The 23,021-nt window shown below is 36.1% G+C and overlaps 2 protein-coding genes and 2 long non-coding RNA genes across 5 annotated transcripts in view; 1 reads left to right on the plus strand and 3 right to left on the minus strand.

The window, feature by feature from the left end:
- The window catches only part of LOC147834145 (uncharacterized), a 762,525-nt gene that overhangs the window by 460,368 nt on the left and 279,136 nt on the right, over positions 1–23,021 (minus strand). The window lies entirely within an intron of this gene.
- pimr47 (Pim proto-oncogene, serine/threonine kinase, related 47) overlaps positions 1–23,021 on the minus strand; it is a 149,615-nt gene that overhangs the window by 50,357 nt on the left and 76,237 nt on the right. The window lies entirely within an intron of this gene.
- Positions 14,624–17,205, plus strand: foxi2 (forkhead box I2). The gene is made up of 2 exons (NM_198916.2): positions 14,624–15,293; positions 16,534–17,205. The coding sequence occupies exons 1-2, from the start codon at positions 14,702–14,704 to the stop codon at positions 17,091–17,093; spliced, it is 1,152 nt and encodes a 383-aa protein (NP_944598.2). The 5' UTR covers positions 14,624–14,701; the 3' UTR covers positions 17,094–17,205.
- Positions 20,887–22,387, minus strand: LOC147834146 (uncharacterized). Its single transcript, XR_015505829.1, has 3 exons — positions 22,100–22,387; positions 21,600–21,741; positions 20,887–21,535 (listed from the first exon to the last, which is right to left on the minus strand). It is a non-coding gene; the product is annotated as an uncharacterized LOC147834146 (long non-coding RNA).

Raw genomic sequence — 23,021 nt, forward strand, 5'->3', positions numbered from 1 at the left:
ACTGGTGAGAGCTATGCAACAACTCCGTCATCCAAATCCTGCAGTTACTCCGCCTGCCACCATGACAGCTCCTCAGCCAACGAATGTCTCCAGTGTTCCGGCTACCGTAAGTCCCCGATTAGCTTTTCCCGAAAAGTTTGATGGTTCACCTTCTCGCTGCAAGGGCTTCCTATTACAATGCAAACTATTCGTTAACCAACAACCTGCATTATACCCCACTGATTCTAGTCGGGTGGCTTTTGTATGCAATCTGTTAACGGGGAAAGCGATGGAATGGGCTACAGCGATATGGAAGGAAGAGGAATGTAATTATCCCACGTTTGAAAGTTTTCTTAAGCAGTTTCGGGAAGTGTTTGAGCACCCAGCAGAGGGGAGAAGCCCCGGCGAACAGTTACTTTCTCTTACCCAGGGGCGTAACACAGCTGCAGAATACGCCTTATCATTTCGCACTCTCGCCGCTCAAACTAACTGGGTTGAAGACACATTAAAGACGCTATTCAGACGGGGGTTAACAGCCACTCTACAATCTGAATTGGCTTGCCGTGACGAAGGAAAGAAATTAAATGAACTCATTGAACTTACCATCCGTCTTGATCATCTGATTCGCAGCCGCAGAAATCCTCGCACCCAGCTCCAAGTTTCAGGCGATACGCACCCTGATGAACCCATGCAACTGGGTTTCACCCGTCTTACCCAGGAGGAGAGAAGGCACCGATTACAAAATCATCTATGCCTGTACTGCGGCCAAACAGGGCACAGGAAATCCACCTGCAGCGTACGACCTCCTACACCATTTCAATCGGTGAGTCCTTCCCATGTTCCAGCACTTTTCAGTGTACTGATTCCTGTAATTATTAGATTTGGTAAAAGGATGATTAATGCCACTGCTCTTGTCGACTCTGGGTCTGCTGGAAACTTTATTTCTAAGAAATTTGCTTTAAGTCACGAACTATCTCTCAGCTCATGTGACTCCTGTCTTGCAGTGGAAGCACTAGACGGTCGTCCTGTGGGTGAAGGACGCATCCGTATGATCACGAATAAGCTACAATTACAAGTTGGTGTTCTACACACTGAAGACGTGCAATTCTACATTATTGACTCAGTTAATTATCCACTTGTATTGGGGCTGCCATGGTTACGCCGACATGATCCTCATATCTCCTGGAGGGACGGACAGATACTGCAGTGGAGTGAGTCATGCATGAAGCAGTGTATCCAGCCCATTCACAGAATTCCATTGCGAACCACCAATATTTTACCTGAACCCGTTGATGAACGAATCCCTATTGAGTACAATGACTTGCACGAAGCTTTTAGTAAACAAAAAGCTACTCAACTTCCCCCGCATCGACCAAGTGACTGTGCGATTGAATTAATTCCCGGCTCAAGTCCCCCAACGGGTCGAATATTTCCTCTATCACAACCTGAGCACAAGGCTATGTCTGAATATATCGACGAGGAACTGGCCAAAGGTTTCATCCGACCCTCAACATCTCCTGCTTCAGCTGGGTTCTTCTTTGTAAAGAAGAAGGATGGCAGTTTACGTCCCTGTATTGATTACCGAGGGCTCAATAAGATCACCGTCAAATTCCGCTATCCATTGCCTCTCGTACCTCCTGCCCTTGAACAATTGAGACAGGCCAAATATTATACCAAGCTTGACCTTCGCAGTGCATACAACCTTGTCAGAATCCGTGCTGGTGACGAGTGGAAGACCGCGTTTTCCACCACTAGGGGGCACTATGAGTACACGGTAATGCCCTTCGGCCTGTCAAACTGTCCTTCAGTGTTTCAATCCTTTATGAATGATGTCTTTCGGGATATGCTGGATCGCTGGGTAATCATTTACATCGACGACATCCTTATATATTCAAACAACATGGAGGAACATGTTGAGCATGTGCGTAAAGTGTTGCAACGCATGATTCAACATCATCTGTACGCCAAATTAGAGAAGTGTGAGTTTCACCAGACACAGATCGCCTTTTTGGGCTATGTCATCAGTGCAGAAGGGATTACTATGGATGACGCGAAAGTACAGGCAGTCCAACAATGGCCGTTACCCCAAAATCTCAAGGAGTTGCAGCGATTTCTGGGTTTTGCCAACTTCTATAGACGGTTTATCAGAGGCTTTAGTTCAATAGCCGCACCGTTAACAGCCATGACCAAACGAAGCTCCCACAAATTATCCTGGTCCTCCGAAGCACGTCAAGCGTTTACTGATCTCAAGACTCAATTCACCACAGCTCCTATTCTCCGTCACCCCAACCCAGACCTACCTTTTATTGTGGAAGTGGATGCATCCAACACAGGAGTCGGGGCGGTGTTATCCCAACGCCAGGGTCAACCATCCAAAATGTATCCATGTGCCTTCTTCTCCCGTAAATTGACCAGCGCAGAACGAAATTATGATGTCGGGAATCGCAAATTACTGGCAATGAAATTAGCCCTGGAAGAATGGAGGCACTGGCTGGAGGGGGCTAATCAGCAATTCACCATTTTGACTGATCATAAGAATCTGGAATATCTTCGCTCAGCCAAACGTCTAAATCCCAGACAAGCTCGTTGGGCTTTGTTCTTCACCAGATTCAACTTCATTGTCACCTACAGGCCAGGGAGTAAGAATGGTAAGGCAGATGCACTATCCAGACTAACAGAGGATAAACCCACTATTAGTAATGAAACCATTCTCCCTACAAACTTATTAGTGGCTCCAGTACAGTGGGACATACTTACCGATATCCAAGAGGCGAACCGAGAAAACAACCCTCCAGTAGATTGTCCGAACCACCTAATTTTTGTACCCAATAATATACGTACCAGATTACTGAATCATGTTCATGACACTCCCAGCTCGGGGCATCCAGGCATCACGGCAACATTGGAGTTAGTCAAAGCTCGTTTCTGGTGGTCGTCTCTCACGAAGGATGTGATTAATTATGTTCAGAACTGTAAAATTTGTCAAACAACGAAGGCATCTCACCAAACCCCTGCTGGTTTATTACAACCGCTACCTGTTCCGCAACGGCCCTGGTCCCATATAGCGGTGGACTTCATCACTGATCTTCCTGTTTCCCAGAACAACACAGTCATTCTAACGGTGGTTGATCGTTTCTCCGAGGCTTGTCGCCTAATACCATTGCCCAAATTGCCCTCTGCCTTTGAAACCGCAGAAGCTCTGTGCAACCAAGTGTTTCGAATTTTTGGCTTACCTGATGATAATTTCTCTGACAGGGGATCTCAATTCACTTCCCGGGTATGGTCGCTCTCTGCAAAAATCTCAATATTAATGTTAGTCTCACATCAGGGTACCATCCTCAATCCAACGGTCAGACTGAACGAATAAATCAAGAAGTCATTCGATTTCTACGTTCCTACTGTCATCAGCAACAGAACGATTGGAGCCGTTATCTTATGTGGGCGGAATATGCACAAAATTCATTGATAAAGCCAGCTACGGGTATTACTCCATTTAAATGTATTCTCGGCTACCAACCACCTCTGTTCCCATGGTCTGGAGAACCCACTGAGTTACCTGCTGTCACAGATTGGCTGCAATGGAGTGAGGATGTTTGGAATCAGGCTCACAGACATCTCATGAGGGCAGTCAGGAGGAGAGAGATTCAGGCGAACCGTCATCGACGCCAGGGACCCACGTATCAACCAGGGCAGTGGGTGTGGTTGTCGACACGGGACCTTCGAATGAGATTACCCTGCCACAAATTCAGTCCCAGGTATGTAGGGCCATTCAAAATATTACGCCAGATTACTCCAGTGTCTTTCCGCTTAGCCTTGCCTAATCATTATCGTATTTCTCCCAATTTTCACATGTCATTACTCAAACCCGCTGGTGGTCCACGAGAGGAGGCGGTTGAGGAGGAATCGGAAACCAGGACCCCCTCACCTGTCATGATTGAGGGCGAAGAAGCCTATCTCGTTCGAGAAGTGCTGGACTCTCGACGCCGGGGTGGCGCCCTCCAATATCTGGTGGACTGGGACGGGTATGGTCCAGAGGAACGGTCCTGGGTGAATGCTAGAGATATTCTAGACCCAACTCTCACGGAAGAGTTTCATCAGAGGTTCCCAGAGAAACCAGCCCCCCGACAGCGCGGTAGACCCCGGCGTCAGGTGCCTTCTCGCTTCAGGAGCCGCTCGCAGGAGGGGGGTTCTGTTGTAAATGAGGGCGATGCCAATCCTCTTGTGCATCACCAGAGGGAGCCATCGCCCGAATTCTAATTCGACTCACGGACTCAAATTCCCATAAGCCCTGCTACCTGGCACTGATTGCGGTCCAGGTGCAGCTCATTAACTCACGTGTATATATACCACACTCACGCTCTGGTTCTTTGCGAAGTCTTGATTTGCCCTGCTGTCATTTCTGAGCGTTCCATACTCCATGTTTCGGACTGATCTGTGTTTCTGACCCTGTGCTTGATTATACGACCAAGAAAGACATCTGCCTGCCCCTGATCTCCAGCCTGTTATTCTGACCAGTAAGATATCTGCCTGCCTTTGACTATTGCCTGTCCCTCGTTCTGTACCTTGGATTGTCCCTTTGTTATTGTTATATGTGTGCTTTTAATAAAGCTTGCAAATGGATTCAATGCCTTCTGACTCATCACAACATAGGTACACTGAGGTAGTTTATAAGGACTTACATGCCTTGTAATTCAAAATATCTCAAAATATTAATGTCATATGAAAAAAATGTCACAGATTTCATGTGAGGGTTGGGTTTAGGGATAGGGCCTTATGCTATATACTAAAAAAAACTTATATAGCATGTCACACCACTTCTTTATCAGCTTCATTAGCTTCCAGCATAATTTCATGTTGATTTTAAAGCAGTGTTTCTCAACTGGTGGGTTGAGACCCAGGAACATTTTCAGTGGGTCGCAGAGTGTGTGGTCAGAAATACAACAAAAGTGGAATTTAAACTTATTTTGACTTTTAATTTGAAATGCAAGCACGACAACCCTACCGTTTGACATGTAAAATTTCATTTAATTATAGCAACAAATATGTCAAACCGCAAGTACGACCCTGAATATGTAAAGTACGGATTTACATAAATTGACGGCAAAAAAGACTTAAAGCCTCAGTGTGTCATAAGCAGTGAGGTGCACTAAATTAAAACGACATTTAGAAACCAGACAACATGGTTTATTAACAGTTTAGTTCATGGTAACTGAACCTTTCCTTACCCTAACCACTTTTACAGTATTAGTCGTTTTTACTTTGTAATATTTCTATAATTTGATATATTTTGTTAAATGACAGCAATAAAATATTGTTTATTTGTAAATCTTGGTGATTTTCCTATGATTTATCTGTCACTACTTGTGTATGTTGACAAATAAATACAAATTAATTATAATTCCTAAAATTGTATTATAGTTCCTAAAAATTTGGGTCAAGGCTTGATGACCATGTAAAAATGTGAGTCCCATGGCCAAACCAGTTGAGAACCCCTGTTTTAAAGTATTACTTTTCACTTTCAAGGTACTTTATAATCTTGCTCCTAATTATGTCACCAAACTTCTGCATTTCTATACTCCTTCCTGCACTCTTAGATCTGCCAACTCTTTCTCCCTGGTGCCACCGCGCTATCTATTAAGCACAATGGGAGCCAGATCTTATAACTCCATGGCTCGTAGGCTATGAAACTTACTATCCCTGGATGTAAGGAGCAGTGATAGTCTTCACACTTTTAAATTTCATTTTCAATTTCATCTCAAGACCCATCTTTTTAAGCAGGCTTTCTTTTGATTATCTTTTTTATGTTGTTTTATACTCACTATGTGTCTTTTGTAGCTGTAACTTCTTACATGTATTTAAAATTTAGTTTACCATTTTATAATTTATTTTTTTTTGTTCTGGTATGGCTATTGATGCTTGTTGTAAGGCGACCTTGGGTGTCCAGAAAGACGCCATTTACAAATAAAATGAATTATTATTATCATTAATATATTATAATACAATATTTCCCAGAAATGGGTTGCAGCTGGAAAGGCATCCGCTGTGTAAAACTTGCTGGAGAAGATGGCGGCTCATTCCGTTGTGGCGACCCCGGATTAATAAAGGGACTAAGCCGAAAAGAAAATGAATGAATGAAAAATACAATATATGCACTACGCCTCTGATAAATAACAGGATGGATGTGGCTGGATCTGAAATAACTGGAAGGACTAGAGGATGCATACGGAGGAACAGGAATACAGGTAACCAGATACAGGGGGATCGACGACAAGCAAACAGGGAACCAGGATAGACCACGCAGACATTGGAGATCACAGGAAAACACAAGAGGTGAGAACTTTCAATCGTAATGATAGCACTGACTGTGTGGAGAGTGCAGTCCTTCATTATGCAACAAGGTCGGACACTGAAGGGAGCTTGGTGATGAAGTATGTGGGGTTGAGGAAATGACGTACAGGGGTCCGTTCTTCGTACCTCGCTTAAATGATCTAAGATGATTTGGCAGATCCTGGATCTTTTAATCTTGATAACTGATCTCTCGCTAATTTGGTTCTTCAAACAAGTTCACGAATCAGATTAGAATGTCTGGATAAACTGATCTGAGATCGCTGCGTGTGTTATGAAGGACAGATCTATCGATCCTCGAAATCATGATCAGCAATGCAACGATTGGCTGACGGCATAGCAGCGTAATGACATCATCTGATTAATATTCAATTATCCATGTGAGCAAAATTACATCAAATTAGCAGTAAATGGTTTGTTAAATATGACACGCAATAACCTTCCACATTTGTTGTGAGCTGCAGGCTTCACACTTTCATTTGTCAAGACAAGAGTATTCATCATGTATTTCAATGCAAATCAATGCATTTAGTTCTACATTTAGAAAAGATTTTCTTTATTAATGTAGCCATTTTTTAATCGGTGTATAAAGAATAACTGGTTGTTTACAAAAGCATTTTGATATTGGTAAAGGTGTCTGCAACTTTTGTGAAGCATCAAATCACTGGCATATTAACTATCAAAACATGTTTATGACTGCATAAATGTATTATTGCTTAAAAAAATCACATATTGTGCATTTCTATTATACACAATTTGTTCTAAAGCGATCTAAAAAGTTCATATCAATAAGTTTTCTCTTTGCACCAGATGGCAGTCTTTGTACTTTCATTTCGAGGGTGCAGATTGCATAAGTTTTATTAATATGTATAACTTTATTTATTTTATTAATGACTATAACTTTATATATATATTTAAAAATTATGTATTATTTTCCCAAGTGTATATAACTACTACTGTAAGAAAATATCAGAATTCGGTAAATACTTTCTGTATTATCTTTGCTTGAACTAAGCCGATCTAATCCTGTTTATATGAATTAAACCTGCTCCCGATCAGGGGTCCGTTCTTCGTACCTCGCTTAAATGATCTAAGATGATTTAGCAGATCCTGGATCTTTTAATCTTGATAACTGATCTCTCGCTAATTTGGTTCTTCAAACAAGTTCGCGAATCAGATTAGAATGTCAGGATAAACTGATCTGAGATCGCTGCGTGTGTATTGAAGGACAGATCTATCGAACCTCGAAATCATGATCAGCAATGCAACGATTGGCTGACGGCACAGCAGCGTAATGACATCATCTGATTAATATTCAATTATCCATGTGAGCAAAATTACATCAAATTAGCAGTAAACCGTTTGTTAAATATGACACGCAATAACTTTTCACATTTGTTGTGAGCTGCAGGCTTTACACTTTCATGTGTCAAGTGTACTCATCATGTATTTCAATGCATATCAATGTATTTAGTTCTACATTTAGCAGGGCCGGATTAACCAATGGGCCTTATGGGCACAGGCCCAGGGGCCCGTGCGCACTAGGGGCCCCTGCGAGGGGGGAGAAAAAAAGACAATTTCGGAGTGTCTTTTTAGGCTAATTGCAAATAGCGCATCTAGTTGGACTAAGCTATTCAGGGTTTACGCCCATCGATGCCTGTTTGATAGAGACAAGATGAGTAAGGACCGGTAAAATAACACAGTTGCAGTGGCGCACCTTGTAAGGCACACGGCATCATCTTTTGACGCGATTAAACATAACATCGGTTCGAATCCACCATCAGTTGAACTCGTGCAACTTTTTTCCCCCCATTACATAACAGATTGGAAATATATTTATTTTTAACAGGAAAGAAACATTTTTTTAAAATAATGCAAATGTGATATAAAGTCACAAGTGTCTCGTGGGTATTTAATAATGTTTAGCCTTATTATAGGCGCCTGCCGCGCCTCCCTCTCTTCAAAAACTATATTGCTCAGACAACTGTATTTCCTCTGAGCAAAAAAATCGCGATCACATATTAATATTATTATTATATTTAAATTGCCTTTCTTTCTTTAACTAAACAGAATGCTGTTATTGGTCAAGTGCGGAAACGTTAGTTTTGTAATAACCCGCACTAAACTGAGCGGATTGTAGTGCAACGTTATATCTGTAATAGATCACAAATGAGTGGACAAGTGGATTTAGCAAACGCGAGAGAAAGAGGAGAGGAGGCATCTTTATTGAGGCATTTTCCATACACACCTTCTTTAAACAGACCCGTGATCAGGAGAATGAGGGTACAGAAGAAGACGTTAACTTTAAATGATGAGTAGCTAGCATTAACCAGGCGGAGGAGGCTAACGGCAGCGCAGCGCGGACTGGATTCATCGTGTGAGAGACAGACAGAAAGGGAGAGAGAGAGAGAGAGAGAGAGAAAGGCCCAGAAGAGGAGAGAGAGGGGAGAGAAGAGGTATAGTGTCTGTGATTTCGGATACTTTTAGGTTTATAATCAAGTCTTCATGACGAGAAGAGTAGAGAAAATACAGGGAGAGGAGGAGAGAGACAGTAAACCAGTGTTTGTATTATGAAAGACTCAGATTCATAGAACTCAGATTCATAGAACTGGATTGGAGAAGCATTGTGCGTTATATGCCATGGCAATAATATGCTTTATAAGTTTGTAAAAGCAATACACTAAAATACCCTTAAAAAAATATATATATATATATTAAAATATATTAAAAAATAATATATATATATATATATATATATATATATATATATATATATATATATATATATATATATATATATATGTAGTTTTATTAGTATTTTTATTTAATGCTTTGAAAAATAATTTAAATCTTTGCAGACTATAAATACATATGTACTATATATTATTTATTTAAATATGTGGGCAACAAATTATAGATTCATTTTATTTAAAAATTATTACATTATTCTTACTTTTTAAATTCAACTATAGGGGTGCGGCCAGGTAGGGGGCCTTACAAGATAATGTGCCCAGGGGCCCCTGAGTTCTTAATCCGGGCCTGACATTTAGAAAAGATTTTCTTTATTATAGTAGCCGTTTTTTTTAATCGGTGTAAAGAATAACTGGTTGTTTACAAAAGCATTTTGATATATTAATAAAGGCGTCTGCAACTATTGTGAAGCATCAAATCACCAGCATATTAACTATCAAAACATGTTCATAACTGCATAAATGTATTATTGCTTTAAAAAAAGTCACATATTGTGCATGTTTATTATACACAATTTGTACTAAGCGATCTAAAAAGTTCATATCAATAAGTTTTCTCTGTGCAGCACCAGGTGGCAGTCTTTGTACTTTCATTTCGAGGGTGCAGATTGCATACGTTTTATTAATATGTATAACTTTATTTATTTTATTAATAACTATAACTTTATATATATATATATATATATATATATATATATATATATATATATATTATATAATAATATAATAATATATATATATATATATATATATATATATATATATATATATATATATATATATATATATATATATATATATATATATAGTTTAAAAAATATTTACTCTTTTCCCAAGTGTATATAACTACTACTGTAAGAAAATATCAGAATTCGGAACACTTTCTGTATTATCTTTGCTTGAACTGACCTGATATAATCCTGTTTATATGAATTGAACCTGCTCCCGATCAGGTTTGACCTAGCAGAACTGTTGCTATGACAACAACTCTCGGATCAGCTTTGAAGAACGAAACGATCCTGGATCGTGTCAAATCGTCAATATCCAAATCCAGCTAACTGAGTAATCCACGTACAAAGAACGGACCCCAGGTTTGACCTAGCAGAACTGTTGCCATGACAACAACTCTCGGATCAGCTTTGAAGAACGAAACGATCCTGGATCGTGTCAAATCGTCAATATCCAAATCCAGCTAACTGAGTAATCCACGTACGAAGAACGGACCCCAGGTGTGGGGCTAATCAAAACTCAGGTGACGGTGACATGTGAGATTGAGGTGACTGTGATGATTGAGGAGAACCTGGCCTGTCTGTGACAGAGTGTGGGTTTGTTTGTTTTGTTTGTTTGTTTGTTTTTTTCTTTTTTTTTTCCCAGAAAGTAAAACTGCACAATTTGCTGTGAGGGTTGTGTTTAGGGATAGGGTTAACATAATTTTCCTATTTAAGCCTTTAAGTTGTACTGTTGTCATGGAAAAGACAAAGGTTAGTGGTATTATTAATAATTAGATGTTTTAAAATGAATTGAAAAAAATCTTTACTTTATTAATTAGCACGTGGGAATTATTTGGGCGTAAAAAATAAATTCAAACTAATTATCCTAAATGATTAAAAACTGTGACACATAAGAATGGAGTTAGTTACTGATAATTAAAAACTACCTATTAGACTCATTGGTATACTTGAGGTATAGCAAAAATTTCAGTCTTATGAAAGCAAATCAAATGAAGAAAACGATCAATCAGTAGATCGATCAATCAATCAATAGTCCACTATTATAGTGGGTCATTTTTCCAAAATAGACTACAAAATCTTTGTTCTTAGAAATACATGGTTGAATAAATCAATAAATAATATTTATTGACATACTAACATAAATTGACAGAATCTGTAAATCTTAGTATGGAAATATTTCCTCACATATGGAAGCGGAAACATTTGCAGTGTTTCTGAATGGATCTAGTGCCATCTAGTGGTGAACATTTTTACTGGGACGAGCAACTACTGAAAATATGAGCTGCAGAGCCATTTGGGCGAGCTGAGCTCCAGCGAGGGGAAGCTTGAGCTTGAGCTCCAACTTTTTTGCACTTCTTCTACGGGTGATGTCACTGGGGGTAGGGTTAGGGGTGGGGTTGGTGTACGCATTAAAACAGCTTACAGGAGGAGGAGCGAGAGCTAATGCTCCCCCTCGCTGGAGCTCAGCTCTGCTCAAATGGCTCTGCAGCGAGCACCATTTGGAAAATATAACTCAATCTTGATAACTCAACCTTGAATGATGAATCAATCAATTAAATAAATAAATTCATAAAAATTATATAACAAATTTATACATATATATATATATATATATATATATATATATATATATATATATATATATATATATATATACATACATATATATATATATATATATATATATATATATATATATATATATTCATTTTCTTCTCGGCTTAGTCCCTTTATTTATCCAGGGTCGCCACAGCGGAATGAACCGCCAACTTATCCAGCACATTTTTACACAGTGGATGCCCTTCCAGCTGCAACCCATCTCTGAGAAATATATAATTATATATATATATATATATATATATATATATATATATATATATATATATATATATATATATATATATATATATATATATTATAATATTATATTATATAACCATTTGGTTTAGAACTTTAATTTGCAGTTTTTCATTTTGAATTTAAAAATGAAATTGTGGCAAAAATCTGGCTAAATATAACAATATAATACTTGATGACATCATCAATCCAAGATGGCTAACACCAAAACCAACTGTCTACACATCTGCACTTCATTAAATGGTGGAGAGATTGCATTTCAAGTTTGATTTCTGTTTACTGCTATTGCATCTATTCAGTTTGGTATTTTTAAATTTGTCATGAAATGTTTTATATTACATTAAAACAGAAATGTAACAAATATATCAACATAAATAACTATTTAGGGTTTTCATGCAAAATAAAAAATGTCTTGCATGCTGTACAGAAATTATGTCCTGTTTTATTTCTTTGCATGGTGTCCAACCCATGTGGAGAGTTTGATCATTTTTAAATACAAATTCATTTTGCAAAACTGAAAATGCATTTCAATTTCACCATCATATTAAAGTACTTTTTTTTCTAAATAATGTTTTCCATAATTCATCCATGAAAGGGTTGAAATTGATAAAAATTAAATTATTATTTAAGGAGATGGCTTACATGATTCTGAGTTATGATTTTACTGTAATACTTCTATAACACTTTATTCTGTTGAACACAAATGAGGATATTGAAGAATGTTGGAAAAGGGTAACCATATAGCTTTGATCATCTGTAGAGAGAGATATATCAAGTTCTTGAAATACGTGACTGAAATTATATATTTTTTAAATGATGTATTTATATGATTATTATCATCATCATCATCATCATCATCATTATTATTTTTTTTATTATTATTATTTGTTTTTACCAAATGATGAATAAATTAAGTTACAATAAACTTTTTATTTTGTACATATTACATCAGTGAATAAATTTATATAAATGCATTTATATGCTGTTGTTAATAATTAAATTTAAGCTCAAAAAGGTTTACTGAATTTTTTTTAAATTTATTTATGTATTATCATTTTAATTTCTGAAATTAGTCGTCATCTTGGAATTATAAGGTTCTATCTGCATTCTAAATGATTTTGAGATATTGAGCTTTAAAGTTTTTGCATTCCATAGCAAACAGCTTATGTGTTACATTTGATTTTTTTAATTCAACTTATATAAAAAAAGTCCCATGACGTAAATAATTTGTCATTTAATAAGAATGTCAATAAATAAATTTTGACAAAAATGTCAGATAGAACCTAATTCTAAGGTGACGTAGTGTTCCATGGTGGGAGCTTTGATAAATGATGTCAGAATTAAATTTTTTTTTAGTAAACGATGCGAGTATTTTAACTTTTTCAAGAAACATCCAGTACCAGTTCACTTATCTGCTTTGAACACCAGGTGGCGCAGTAATGCAGGCAACAAAGCAGTCTCCTGCGATGGATGGAAAAAAAAACTGAAGACCCTCTGACCTGCTGAGAACATTATGTTAAAATCTAAATATATGTCTAGATAATAGCCTGTTAACATATATAGACCAAGTTTTGTTAGCTTCTTTATTTTAGATATTTAATTGCTAATAAATTACATTTGTTCTCTCAGTTTAAGTTTTGATTAACGTCAACTTGATAGGCTATTCAATTATTTTTGGAACTTCTGTTTGGACGCCTTATCTTCCTGTTATCGTAATTTACAAATGCACTATATGCCTGTAATTTTTATTTTTTGGAAAGAAAGAAAGAAAGAAAGAAAGAAAGTAAGAAAGAAAGAAAGAAAGAAAGAAAGAAAGAAAGAAAGAAAGAAAGAAAGAAAGATTGGTTTATCATCAATTGGTTAAGAAAGCAGAAAATCGTTCATGATTAGATTTATAAACATTATAATGATGGACAACAGAAGTAAAATTTCGTCAAAATGTTTTGTATATTTTTTATTTTTAAGCTACTTGTGGAATAAGGGGGAAAAGATTTATCTTTATTCTCTATATTGAGTTATCAATATTCACATTTTGTCGCTCTAAAAACTGATAACTGTTTTTACTGAAAAACAGCTGGTACGGTAGCCCATGCAATGTAAAAAAAAAAACAAAAACAGTTGACTTGAAATAGGTGAGTAAACCTGTTGCTTTTAAAATGATTAGCTGACTTTACTTTAAAAAGTGAGCAAACCCGTTGCATTAAAACTAGTAAGTAAATGAACGATGCATAGTTATAAAATTAGCCTACATTAAATTAACGTAACAGTTCCAGGTTACAATGGGTCTACTCACTTTTTAAAGTAAAATCAACTTGTCACTTTTAAGGCAACAGGTTTGCCCTTTGTTTTAACAATCGCTTTTTATAGTGTAAGATCATATCAGTAGATTATAACAAAACATCATGAAATCCCGAATTATATATAGCCTAATTCTTCAATAAATTTTTTTTTAACAAATTAAAATAAATAAATAACTAAAATCTATTTTAGATCTATTTATATCTATTTCAGACTATAGGCTAATTAAATTCTTTACAATTATCTTACATTTTTGTGCAATGCTAGCAAATACAGCATTTTACATGTAGAATATTTTGTTAACGCTTTTTGTGGTGTTATGTTTGTTTGCTTTATTTTTTACGCATATAGGGAAATATTTCTGTCAACAATATAAAGCAAACTTGGGAAATTAATTTGCCAAATACCTGTTGCATTTTAATACTGATTTTTGCGAAATATCTCAACATGAGTTTTCTCCCATGTAACCAGCCTTGCAGTCTTTCTATCAGTGTTTATGAATGACTTAAATCATCTCCGTGAAATCCAGTCTAAAGCCACACCTACTTGGAGGAGACGGTCATCTATTGGCTGAAAGAGACAAGATTAGACACCGTATTTGCCGCACTTGGGTGTATAAATGGCCAAACTTGTCAAACAAAAGCAGACACTTGTTGCTTTTAACCCGAGCAGTCAGAGACAGTGTTGTGCGTTACAGTGAGAGCGTGAGCTCCAGACATTTGCCTTCTTGGCACTGGAGATATGAACACCATCGACGCGCAGATCCATTCTAATAATAACGCTGCTGTCAACCATCTCCAGCAATTGCCAAAAAGCGCGCACGAGACCTCGGATATGGCCGTGTATTGTGACAACTTCAGTGTTTACCACCAACAGAGTCTACCTGCGGCGCAGAGGCCAGCCGGATACGGCCTGGGGGACTACGCGACCCCAAACCCTTACCTGTGGCTCAATGGACCCGGTGTCAACTCCTCTTCGTCCTACATACACGGAAACAACAGCCCATCATTCATCCCGCCGGCGTACGGCTCTCAGAGGCAATACCTGAGCAACTCCTCCGGGTTCGCAGGGCCGGATTTAGGCTGGCTCTCCATCGCGAGTCAAGAGGAACTTTTAAAGCTCGTGCGCCCGCCATACTCCTACTCGGCTCTCATAGCCATGGCGATACAGAACGCGCACGAGAAGAAGTTAACTCTGAGCCAGATTTATCAGTATGTGGCGGATAATTTTCCGTTTTATAAGAAGAGTAAAGCGGGGTGGCAGAACTCCATCAGACACAACCTTTCTCTGAATGACTGCTTTAAAAAAGTGCCGCGTGACGAAGACGATCCAGGTGAGTGATGCTGCTGCGCCTTTGCGTTCGAGACTGATGGTTCCATGAAGAAACTTTACGAATCATAAAAAAATCATTGTCTTGCAAAAAAATAAAAAATAAATAATAATAATAAAATAAAACAAAATAGAAAGAAAGAAAGAAAGAAAGAAAGAAAGAAAGAAAGAAAGAAAGAAAGAAAGAGCTATTAACCTGCCAAAAGCTAATAAAATTGCTAGATTGCATGTTAAGGACAACTCTTAAACTATGTTTTACAAAATCGCAATACAAAACATTTTTGAGAACAAATTGTTTGATAATTGTCTGTTAATTTCTGGATAAAAAGTCATATATTCACATGTTCAGTCATTCTTAATAACAAGCCAAACTGCAAGAAAATATAAATATGAATTCAAATAAAATGTTCATTTGGAATGTTAATAATATATAATATAATAATACACAATATAATAAATAATAATACAAATATTAAAAAGAATGTTAATTTGGAACCTTGATAGATTGTTCGAGGGTGAAAAGATCATGACACAGTAGTGAACTACCAACTATTAGGCTAACTTTTTAAAGTTAAAATTAAATTACAGTATTTAAAAAATGATTGTATACCATTTTGTAAATGTTTTTGCTCTGATTCAATTGTCCATTTTGTTGTAATATGACAAATTTAGGTGATTATGTTTTAATAACCCTAAACTCTTTTGTTATTTACTGTATAATTCAAAGCACGTTTGCAGTAGAACACGTCTTGATATCGTTGTTAAAATGTGCCTATAAATTTTAGGGAAAACTGAACTTGTTTCCAACTTTTTTTGGGAAACAAATAATTAAAATGTACACACAAGTATTTATTAATTGTTGTTGTTGTTGTGCCATTTGACTGTTTTATTCAAATTATAAAATATAAATTAACAGCCCTATAATTAAAATATAATAATAATAATAATAATAATAATAATAATAATAATAATAATAATAATAATAATGATAGTAGTAGTAGTAATAACAAAAAGCAAAAACAAAGCCAACATTAGTAGCTTATTAAGTTTCACAACATTTCATAGCAATTATGCTAGCACATGATTTCTCCTTAGCTTTGGCCATATTTTTTATATTTTTTGTCATTGACCCACATAAGGTACAAAATAATTTTAAAAATGCTTTTAAAACCATTTAAATTCACTGAAAACAACATCAAATGTTACATCTATGCTACGATACTAACTATCCGTTTGATTTGAAGGGAAAGGAAACTACTGGACCCTAGACCCCAACTGTGAAAAGATGTTCGACAATGGAAACTTTCGTAGAAAAAGGAAGCGCAGATCTGACTCCAGCACAGGTGTTTCTAGTAACACAAAACCAGAGGATGATCGACAGCTCGCCGGTATCAAACCCACCGACAGCCCTCACCTCACCGGACCCGCATCTCCTGACGCGGACGCTGCCACTGACAGCCACAAAGGCGCGTCTCCCGCAGGCCTCGCGAGCGCGCCATGCTTCAACAACTTCTTTAATAGTATGTCTGCCTTGGGTTCATCCTCAACTCCAACCAGCAGACATGGCTCTCTAGGACTGGTTAACGAACTTTCCAGCCGAAATATCAGCGCTTTGAGCCCGTATCATGCCAGCACGGGGCCTGAAGCAGGTGGAGCGCCCGAGCTCCAGGACAGCGTGCACGTCAACCGGGGAATGTACTATAACTCTTTTACCGGCGGCCAGAGCACGCAGTTCAACGGACACTTCTATAACAGCTTCAGTGTCAACAGCCTCATCTACCCTCGAGACGGAACGGAGTTATAAATCTGTCATGCTCGTGAATACCCGCCATTACGCGTATAGGTTGATAAAATAATATTTCAACACTGTTTGTGGGTGCAACAGGCAATAAAAACATTAAAGTTCGACATTCACACATTGACTCCTAAAAATAGGGTTCTTTATTGGCATTGATAGTTTCTTGAAGAACTTTTAACACCAGTGGAACGTTTTCATATCATAATTTACAGTGAAGAAAAGTTCGCTACATTATTATAATGTTCGGTAACATTTAAGTTTAGGCCACAATTCATGCTATTAACTGGCTTGTTAACTGCCTATTATTAGACACTACCTGTTCATAAGCAGTTATAAAGTATATGATCTTATTCTGCATCTAGTCCAAAACCTAAACTCAACTTCTACCTTAATTTTAATGAACTGCTGATTAGTTTATTAGGCTATAGTGTTAGTAAATGGTTTTTTAAAACTGTGAAGTGTGACCTAAACTAAAGTGTTACCTAATGTTCTTCACACAATGAAAATGTATTTAAAAAATATTCAACAAAATTGCTCTTTGGTTGTCTAAAAAATGGTTATTCTGTGGTAACACGGTGAACACCCATCTTTGGTTCTACTGGTTACTTATTTTTTTGTAAAGTGTTAAAAATCCACCAAATGAGTGAATTCTGATGTATTAAGTGTCAAAACGCCTTCTGTTCTGTGAAAAATCATTTGTGTCTTTACACAGATGCCCATATTATGTGCCAGTTTGTGAACATGCACTAATTTAAAAAGATTTTTCATTTTAGACTGTTAATAGTAGTTTGCTGGAGGGATTGCCTTGGTATCTGATTGCCAAGATTCAGTATTGTCTAGTTTTAAAATAAGTCCTGTCTCCTTTTTATTTTACTTTCTATTGTATATTTTTTTCTGTAATTCAGTCATTTTGTTATATCCTCTTTTTTTACTATTTATATTAAGTTATGTACCTTGCAGTTTGTCCTCAAAGGAAAGAAATATAGTATGTGATCTGTTCTGAATTAACAAATGTCATCATGTCACTAATTCACTTGTTTTGTTTTTTTACAATGTCACATTGGTGATGATCTTTACACACAGATAAAACCACTACATTTTATTGCTTTCTGCGATTTGTGCTACATTTTGTTAATTTATTTACAACTGTTTTGGCACTGCTTGACAAAGTTAGCAACAATTTATTTCAAGTAATAAAATAATTAATAAAAAATCCTAAAAAACAAACAAAACAAAAAAAAACATTTTGTAATTGTGTTTAGACACACTTGCACTGAATCTAAATATCTTCAGGTTTAGATTTTTTTTTTTTTTTCAGTATGTGTGTGTTGGCAATGAAATGATCACAATACATTTTTACAAAAGCGATTCTATAAACAAGGAAAGGAAAATGCAAGTACCACTTTTATATACTAATGTAATGATTGAAATAAAAGGTCAAAATCAAGGTAGAAAAATGTTCCCCCATTATTTACAGATCCTTTTAAGCAAAAATTAAACATCATATTTATTATGATTTGCCCTTATTATATTAATTCATTCATTCATTTTCCTTCAGCGGTCGCCACAGTGGAATGAACCGCCCCTTATTAAATTATAAAAGAATAAAAATAATGTATTATATTTTAAATGTTTGAAAACCTATTACTAACAATGGGGTAAAACCTACATGTTTGAAGTCGTTAAAATAATTTTGGGTTTGCATAGTGATCCTCAAATAGAGTATTTTAATATGTCATCACATCATTACATACGCCTAACCAACTTGCTACACAGATTGAGATTTTCTTTTGTAAATCATGGAGAAAAGTGTAGCAAAGAAATGTAACGGGACACTTTTAAAATATAAAAAATTCAAAATTGGATTAAAACAACGATTGCCTTGCATTTGAAAATGATTTAGAATTCTGTACTCCAACTATTCCATAAAGAGGAATAGTTTTTACTTTTGACGTAGAACTTTATTGTTAGAAAACAGTGAAGTCTTTCTTGCGAAACAGTGTCTGTGTCTGGCAAAAACAAACTGATTAAAAAAAAATGAATGTTTTATTTTAGCCATCATAACTGTAAAAATACTCCAGACAGAGTTGCTCAATGCAAATCCATGATGAGTGTCTTTGGTTATGTAATAGCAGCAGCATCATACTGAAGATGCTATACAGAGATTAGTTGTATTTTATAATGTTTTTCTACTACAATACAGCACAAGAGCTTGAGCATTTTCTAAAGACAGCAGAAAGATGCGAAGATAACAAAGCTGTAGTTTCTGTACCACAGAAAACAATACCACTATTGTTCTGTGTCCACCAGAATGTTTTTGTGCTAAAAATACCTAATTTGATTACGTACTGTATACACCTCTCCAAGTATAACAGCATTTTTTTGATATCGATATCTTTGATTTGGTAAAGTCTTTAATCTCCAGAGACGTGCTGTTTTGAAGGCATTAAAGAGCAGTGAAGTGAGATGAATTAAAAGGGGCTGCTCGCCTCTCTTTGTCCTCTCTTCATTAGAACTGTCTGAGTAAAAGCGGGACAGACCCAAGTGCTTGTTTAGAGATTAAGGGGAGAAGAAGAAGGGAAAAAAACTCCCATTGAGAAATTCCCTCAGTAAGCAGGGCAGTGCCACCCAGGAGAAGATGGAGAGGTGTGGGTTTGGGTGGAGGCCAGTCAGAATCAGGTTCACAAAAACAAAAATAAAAGAACAAGATATATACAGAAATCATAAATGGTCATATTAAAATGCAATATTTAAAAATAGTCTTATTCTTATAACCCTCATGTAAAACAAGCAACATAAAAATGACAAAATAAGTGATTAATTATTAAATAAACATGTAAATTGTTAATTAACTGAAATATTAACTCCTTTAAAGCTACTTAGTAATCTAAATAATTTATATTAAACATGTATAGCTGAAAAAAATAGAAACAATCTCTGCAATACTAAAAAAGAAAACAGCAATATTATTTCTTCCAGGTCGGATTTTATTATTCAGACTTCCACAATCAATAATGAGTATTGATACTTAAATAGAGATTGTATGGCTGTTCATTTCATTCATGGTACTGCTGTCATTCTACTGTTAATTTGAGAGTCTTATTTTTTTTCTTAATTCAGATGTGTGGACTATAAATTTGTTTACATGGCCATTCCATATCGTTAATATAGTCAAAGCTAAATGTTCAAGATTTCCGTTTCCCCTACAAGTCCAAAGACATGCACTATAGGTGAAATGGGTAAGCTAAATTGTCTGTAGTGTATGTGTGTATGTCCTGGTCCTCCAGGTGTTGAGCGGTGGGCTAATGACCCTCCTCGTAAAAATTATGGAAAAATGGGCTGACGATCAACAGCCAACAATTATGTTAAGAAAAACACCAACATGGTGCGACAAAATATCAACTTCGATATAAACAGCCCTGGGACTAAGCAAGCAAAGGTTCTAGATTATATGTGTAATCAGTTTATACCTAGCTCTGCACTGTATTTTTAAGCTATTATTACATATGAAAAATTAACTAATGAAAAACTGTAACATGGTTGACGTAACTCATACAGATTTCAAAAACAATAATACTAATAATTATTATTAAATAAGCACCAAATTAGCAGAAAGATTTCTCCAATCACCAATAATCCAGCTCCTCCATGATAGGAAAATGGACAGTTTATTAATATAGTTCAACAATTTCAGAACATTACTGTTTTCAGTAAAAGTTTTTTTTTTTTTTTTAATGCAGCATTTTCTTAATTTAAACTGTGACACTGTGATTTTTTTATTTGTATTTTTTTTATTTGTAAAGTCGGGACAGGAGCAATTTAGGGCTAGTTATCACTTGGATAAGAATAAATAATGATGTGATTTAAAACAGGTGATGTGAATACGGGATTGTAATTATGATTTGGTACAAAAGCAGCATCCAAGAAAAGTCTAGTCCTTTAGGAGCAAAAATAAGCCGAAGATCAACAGTTTGCCAACAAATACATGAGAAAATTATTGAAATGTTTAAAAACAATGTTCCTCAAAAAAGATAGAAAGACATTTGGATATTTTACATTTAACAGTGCATAACAGTTTATTTTATTACATTTTTTTATATGAAACTGCTTTGACACAATCTACATTGTAAAAGCACCATACAAATAAAGGTGAATTGAATAACATAATTAAAAGATTCAAGGAATTTAGAGATATTTCAGTGTGTAAAGGACAAGGGCACAAGTCTAAGCTGAACTACAGAGTTTTCTGAGCACTGCATTAAGATCATCATTTATCTATAAGCAATATCACCAATTGCAACATAGGCTCATTCTGATAACGCAGGCCTACAAACTTTTCTGAAGATCGCGAATTATGAAGCTAGAGAAAGGTATGGCTGTATTTTTTCTTTAAAATGAATGATACGAGGCGGTATGCCACCTCTATACTATATGTTGTATATAACAATCTGATTTGTGCTGAATCTCTTTTGTAAGCATTCTGAATCCTTAAAAAGAAAAGAAATATTGCACTTCCTGTTTCTCTATAATTTCTCCCTCTTCTGGTTTTTACTTGTTTTCGTTTCTCTAGCAATGGATAATTATTTCAAATGGGACTTGCCTGACACATCCCTTAGCTCAATGATTCTCAGTCCTAGTCCTTGCGACCCCCGCACTGCTTATTTTGCAAAACCAGAGAAAGGCATGACTACATTTTGTCTTTAAAATTAACGATACAGGGCGGTATGACACTGTTTCTTTTATCTCTACCTCCGTATGGACAGCTTTTCCGCTGTTATCAGTTTTTCCGGTAGCTCGACACACATTGGTGGACTTGAGATGCAATTGGTGTTTTTTAAAACAATATTGGTTGGGTTTAGGGAAGGGGGAGGGTGGGGGATCAGTCGATTTGCCAGTCAATCAGTCAGTCAGTTGCACAAAACATCTGAACCAGACATTTTACTGGTTTACATTTTTTACAAATACAAGAGCACTTTGACATCTGTAATTGTATAGCTGACTGTATCCCGCACTGCTTATTTTGCATGTCTCTCGCATTTAACACCTAATTTAAATACAATCCAGGCTCATTCTAAAAACATAACGATATGAGCGTCAAATACCTCCCAGGAGGTTTTTTCAGTTTTTGTTTTTGCGAACCCACCATAGGCTGCTGTGTATGCTTTTTAAGATCACAAAATTCTCGTGCGAGTGCCATTCGTGATTGCTCTTCTTGTTTAAATCCACCAGAGACCACTGTCGACTGACTGACTGACTGACTGACCCACCCTCCTCCTTTCTCAAACCCAACCAATAGTGCACTGTAAAAAATAAAAAGTTGAGTAAACTTAAAATTCTAAAGCAACCGGCTGCAAAGAAATTTTGAGTTTACTCAACTTCAGTGGTTGAAGTTGTGCCAAATTATTTTTTTAAGTTGACTGAAATGGCTGGTTTAAGTCATGACAACTTTCAAGCCTAAGTTCATTTAACTTGTCATTATGAGTTTGCCTAAAATTAAACAGGGGTTGAGTAAACTGTAATAAATGAGTTGGCACAACTTAACAGAAGTTCAGTTAACTCAAAGCTGTGCAGCTGGTTGCCTTAATTTTTTAAGTTGATTTAATCTTTATCTTTTAATTAATAATTTTATGGAAATCTTATATCTGCGCTTCTCAAACAAATACCTGTATGACTCTAAGTATGAAGTTAAGAGATTACAAAACACACTATAAAACACAATATCAAAGAATATATTTATTGACAATTCTGCAAACAGCTTTCTGTCCAAATGAAATGTACTGCAGTCCAGAGAAGAAAAAGAGGCAACAAAAAGGTAAATCCTCAAATCCTATATTGCCTTTTAAGTGCTCGATATATATATATATATATATATATATATATATATATATATATATATATATATATATATATATATATATAAGTTAAGCAAAAGTA

Source organism: Danio rerio, chromosome 13, assembly GCF_052040795.2.
Source record: "Danio rerio strain M-AB ecotype USA chromosome 13, GRCz13ab, whole genome shotgun sequence".
In the NCBI taxonomy this organism is placed as follows: domain Eukaryota; kingdom Metazoa; phylum Chordata; class Actinopteri; order Cypriniformes; family Danionidae; genus Danio; species Danio rerio.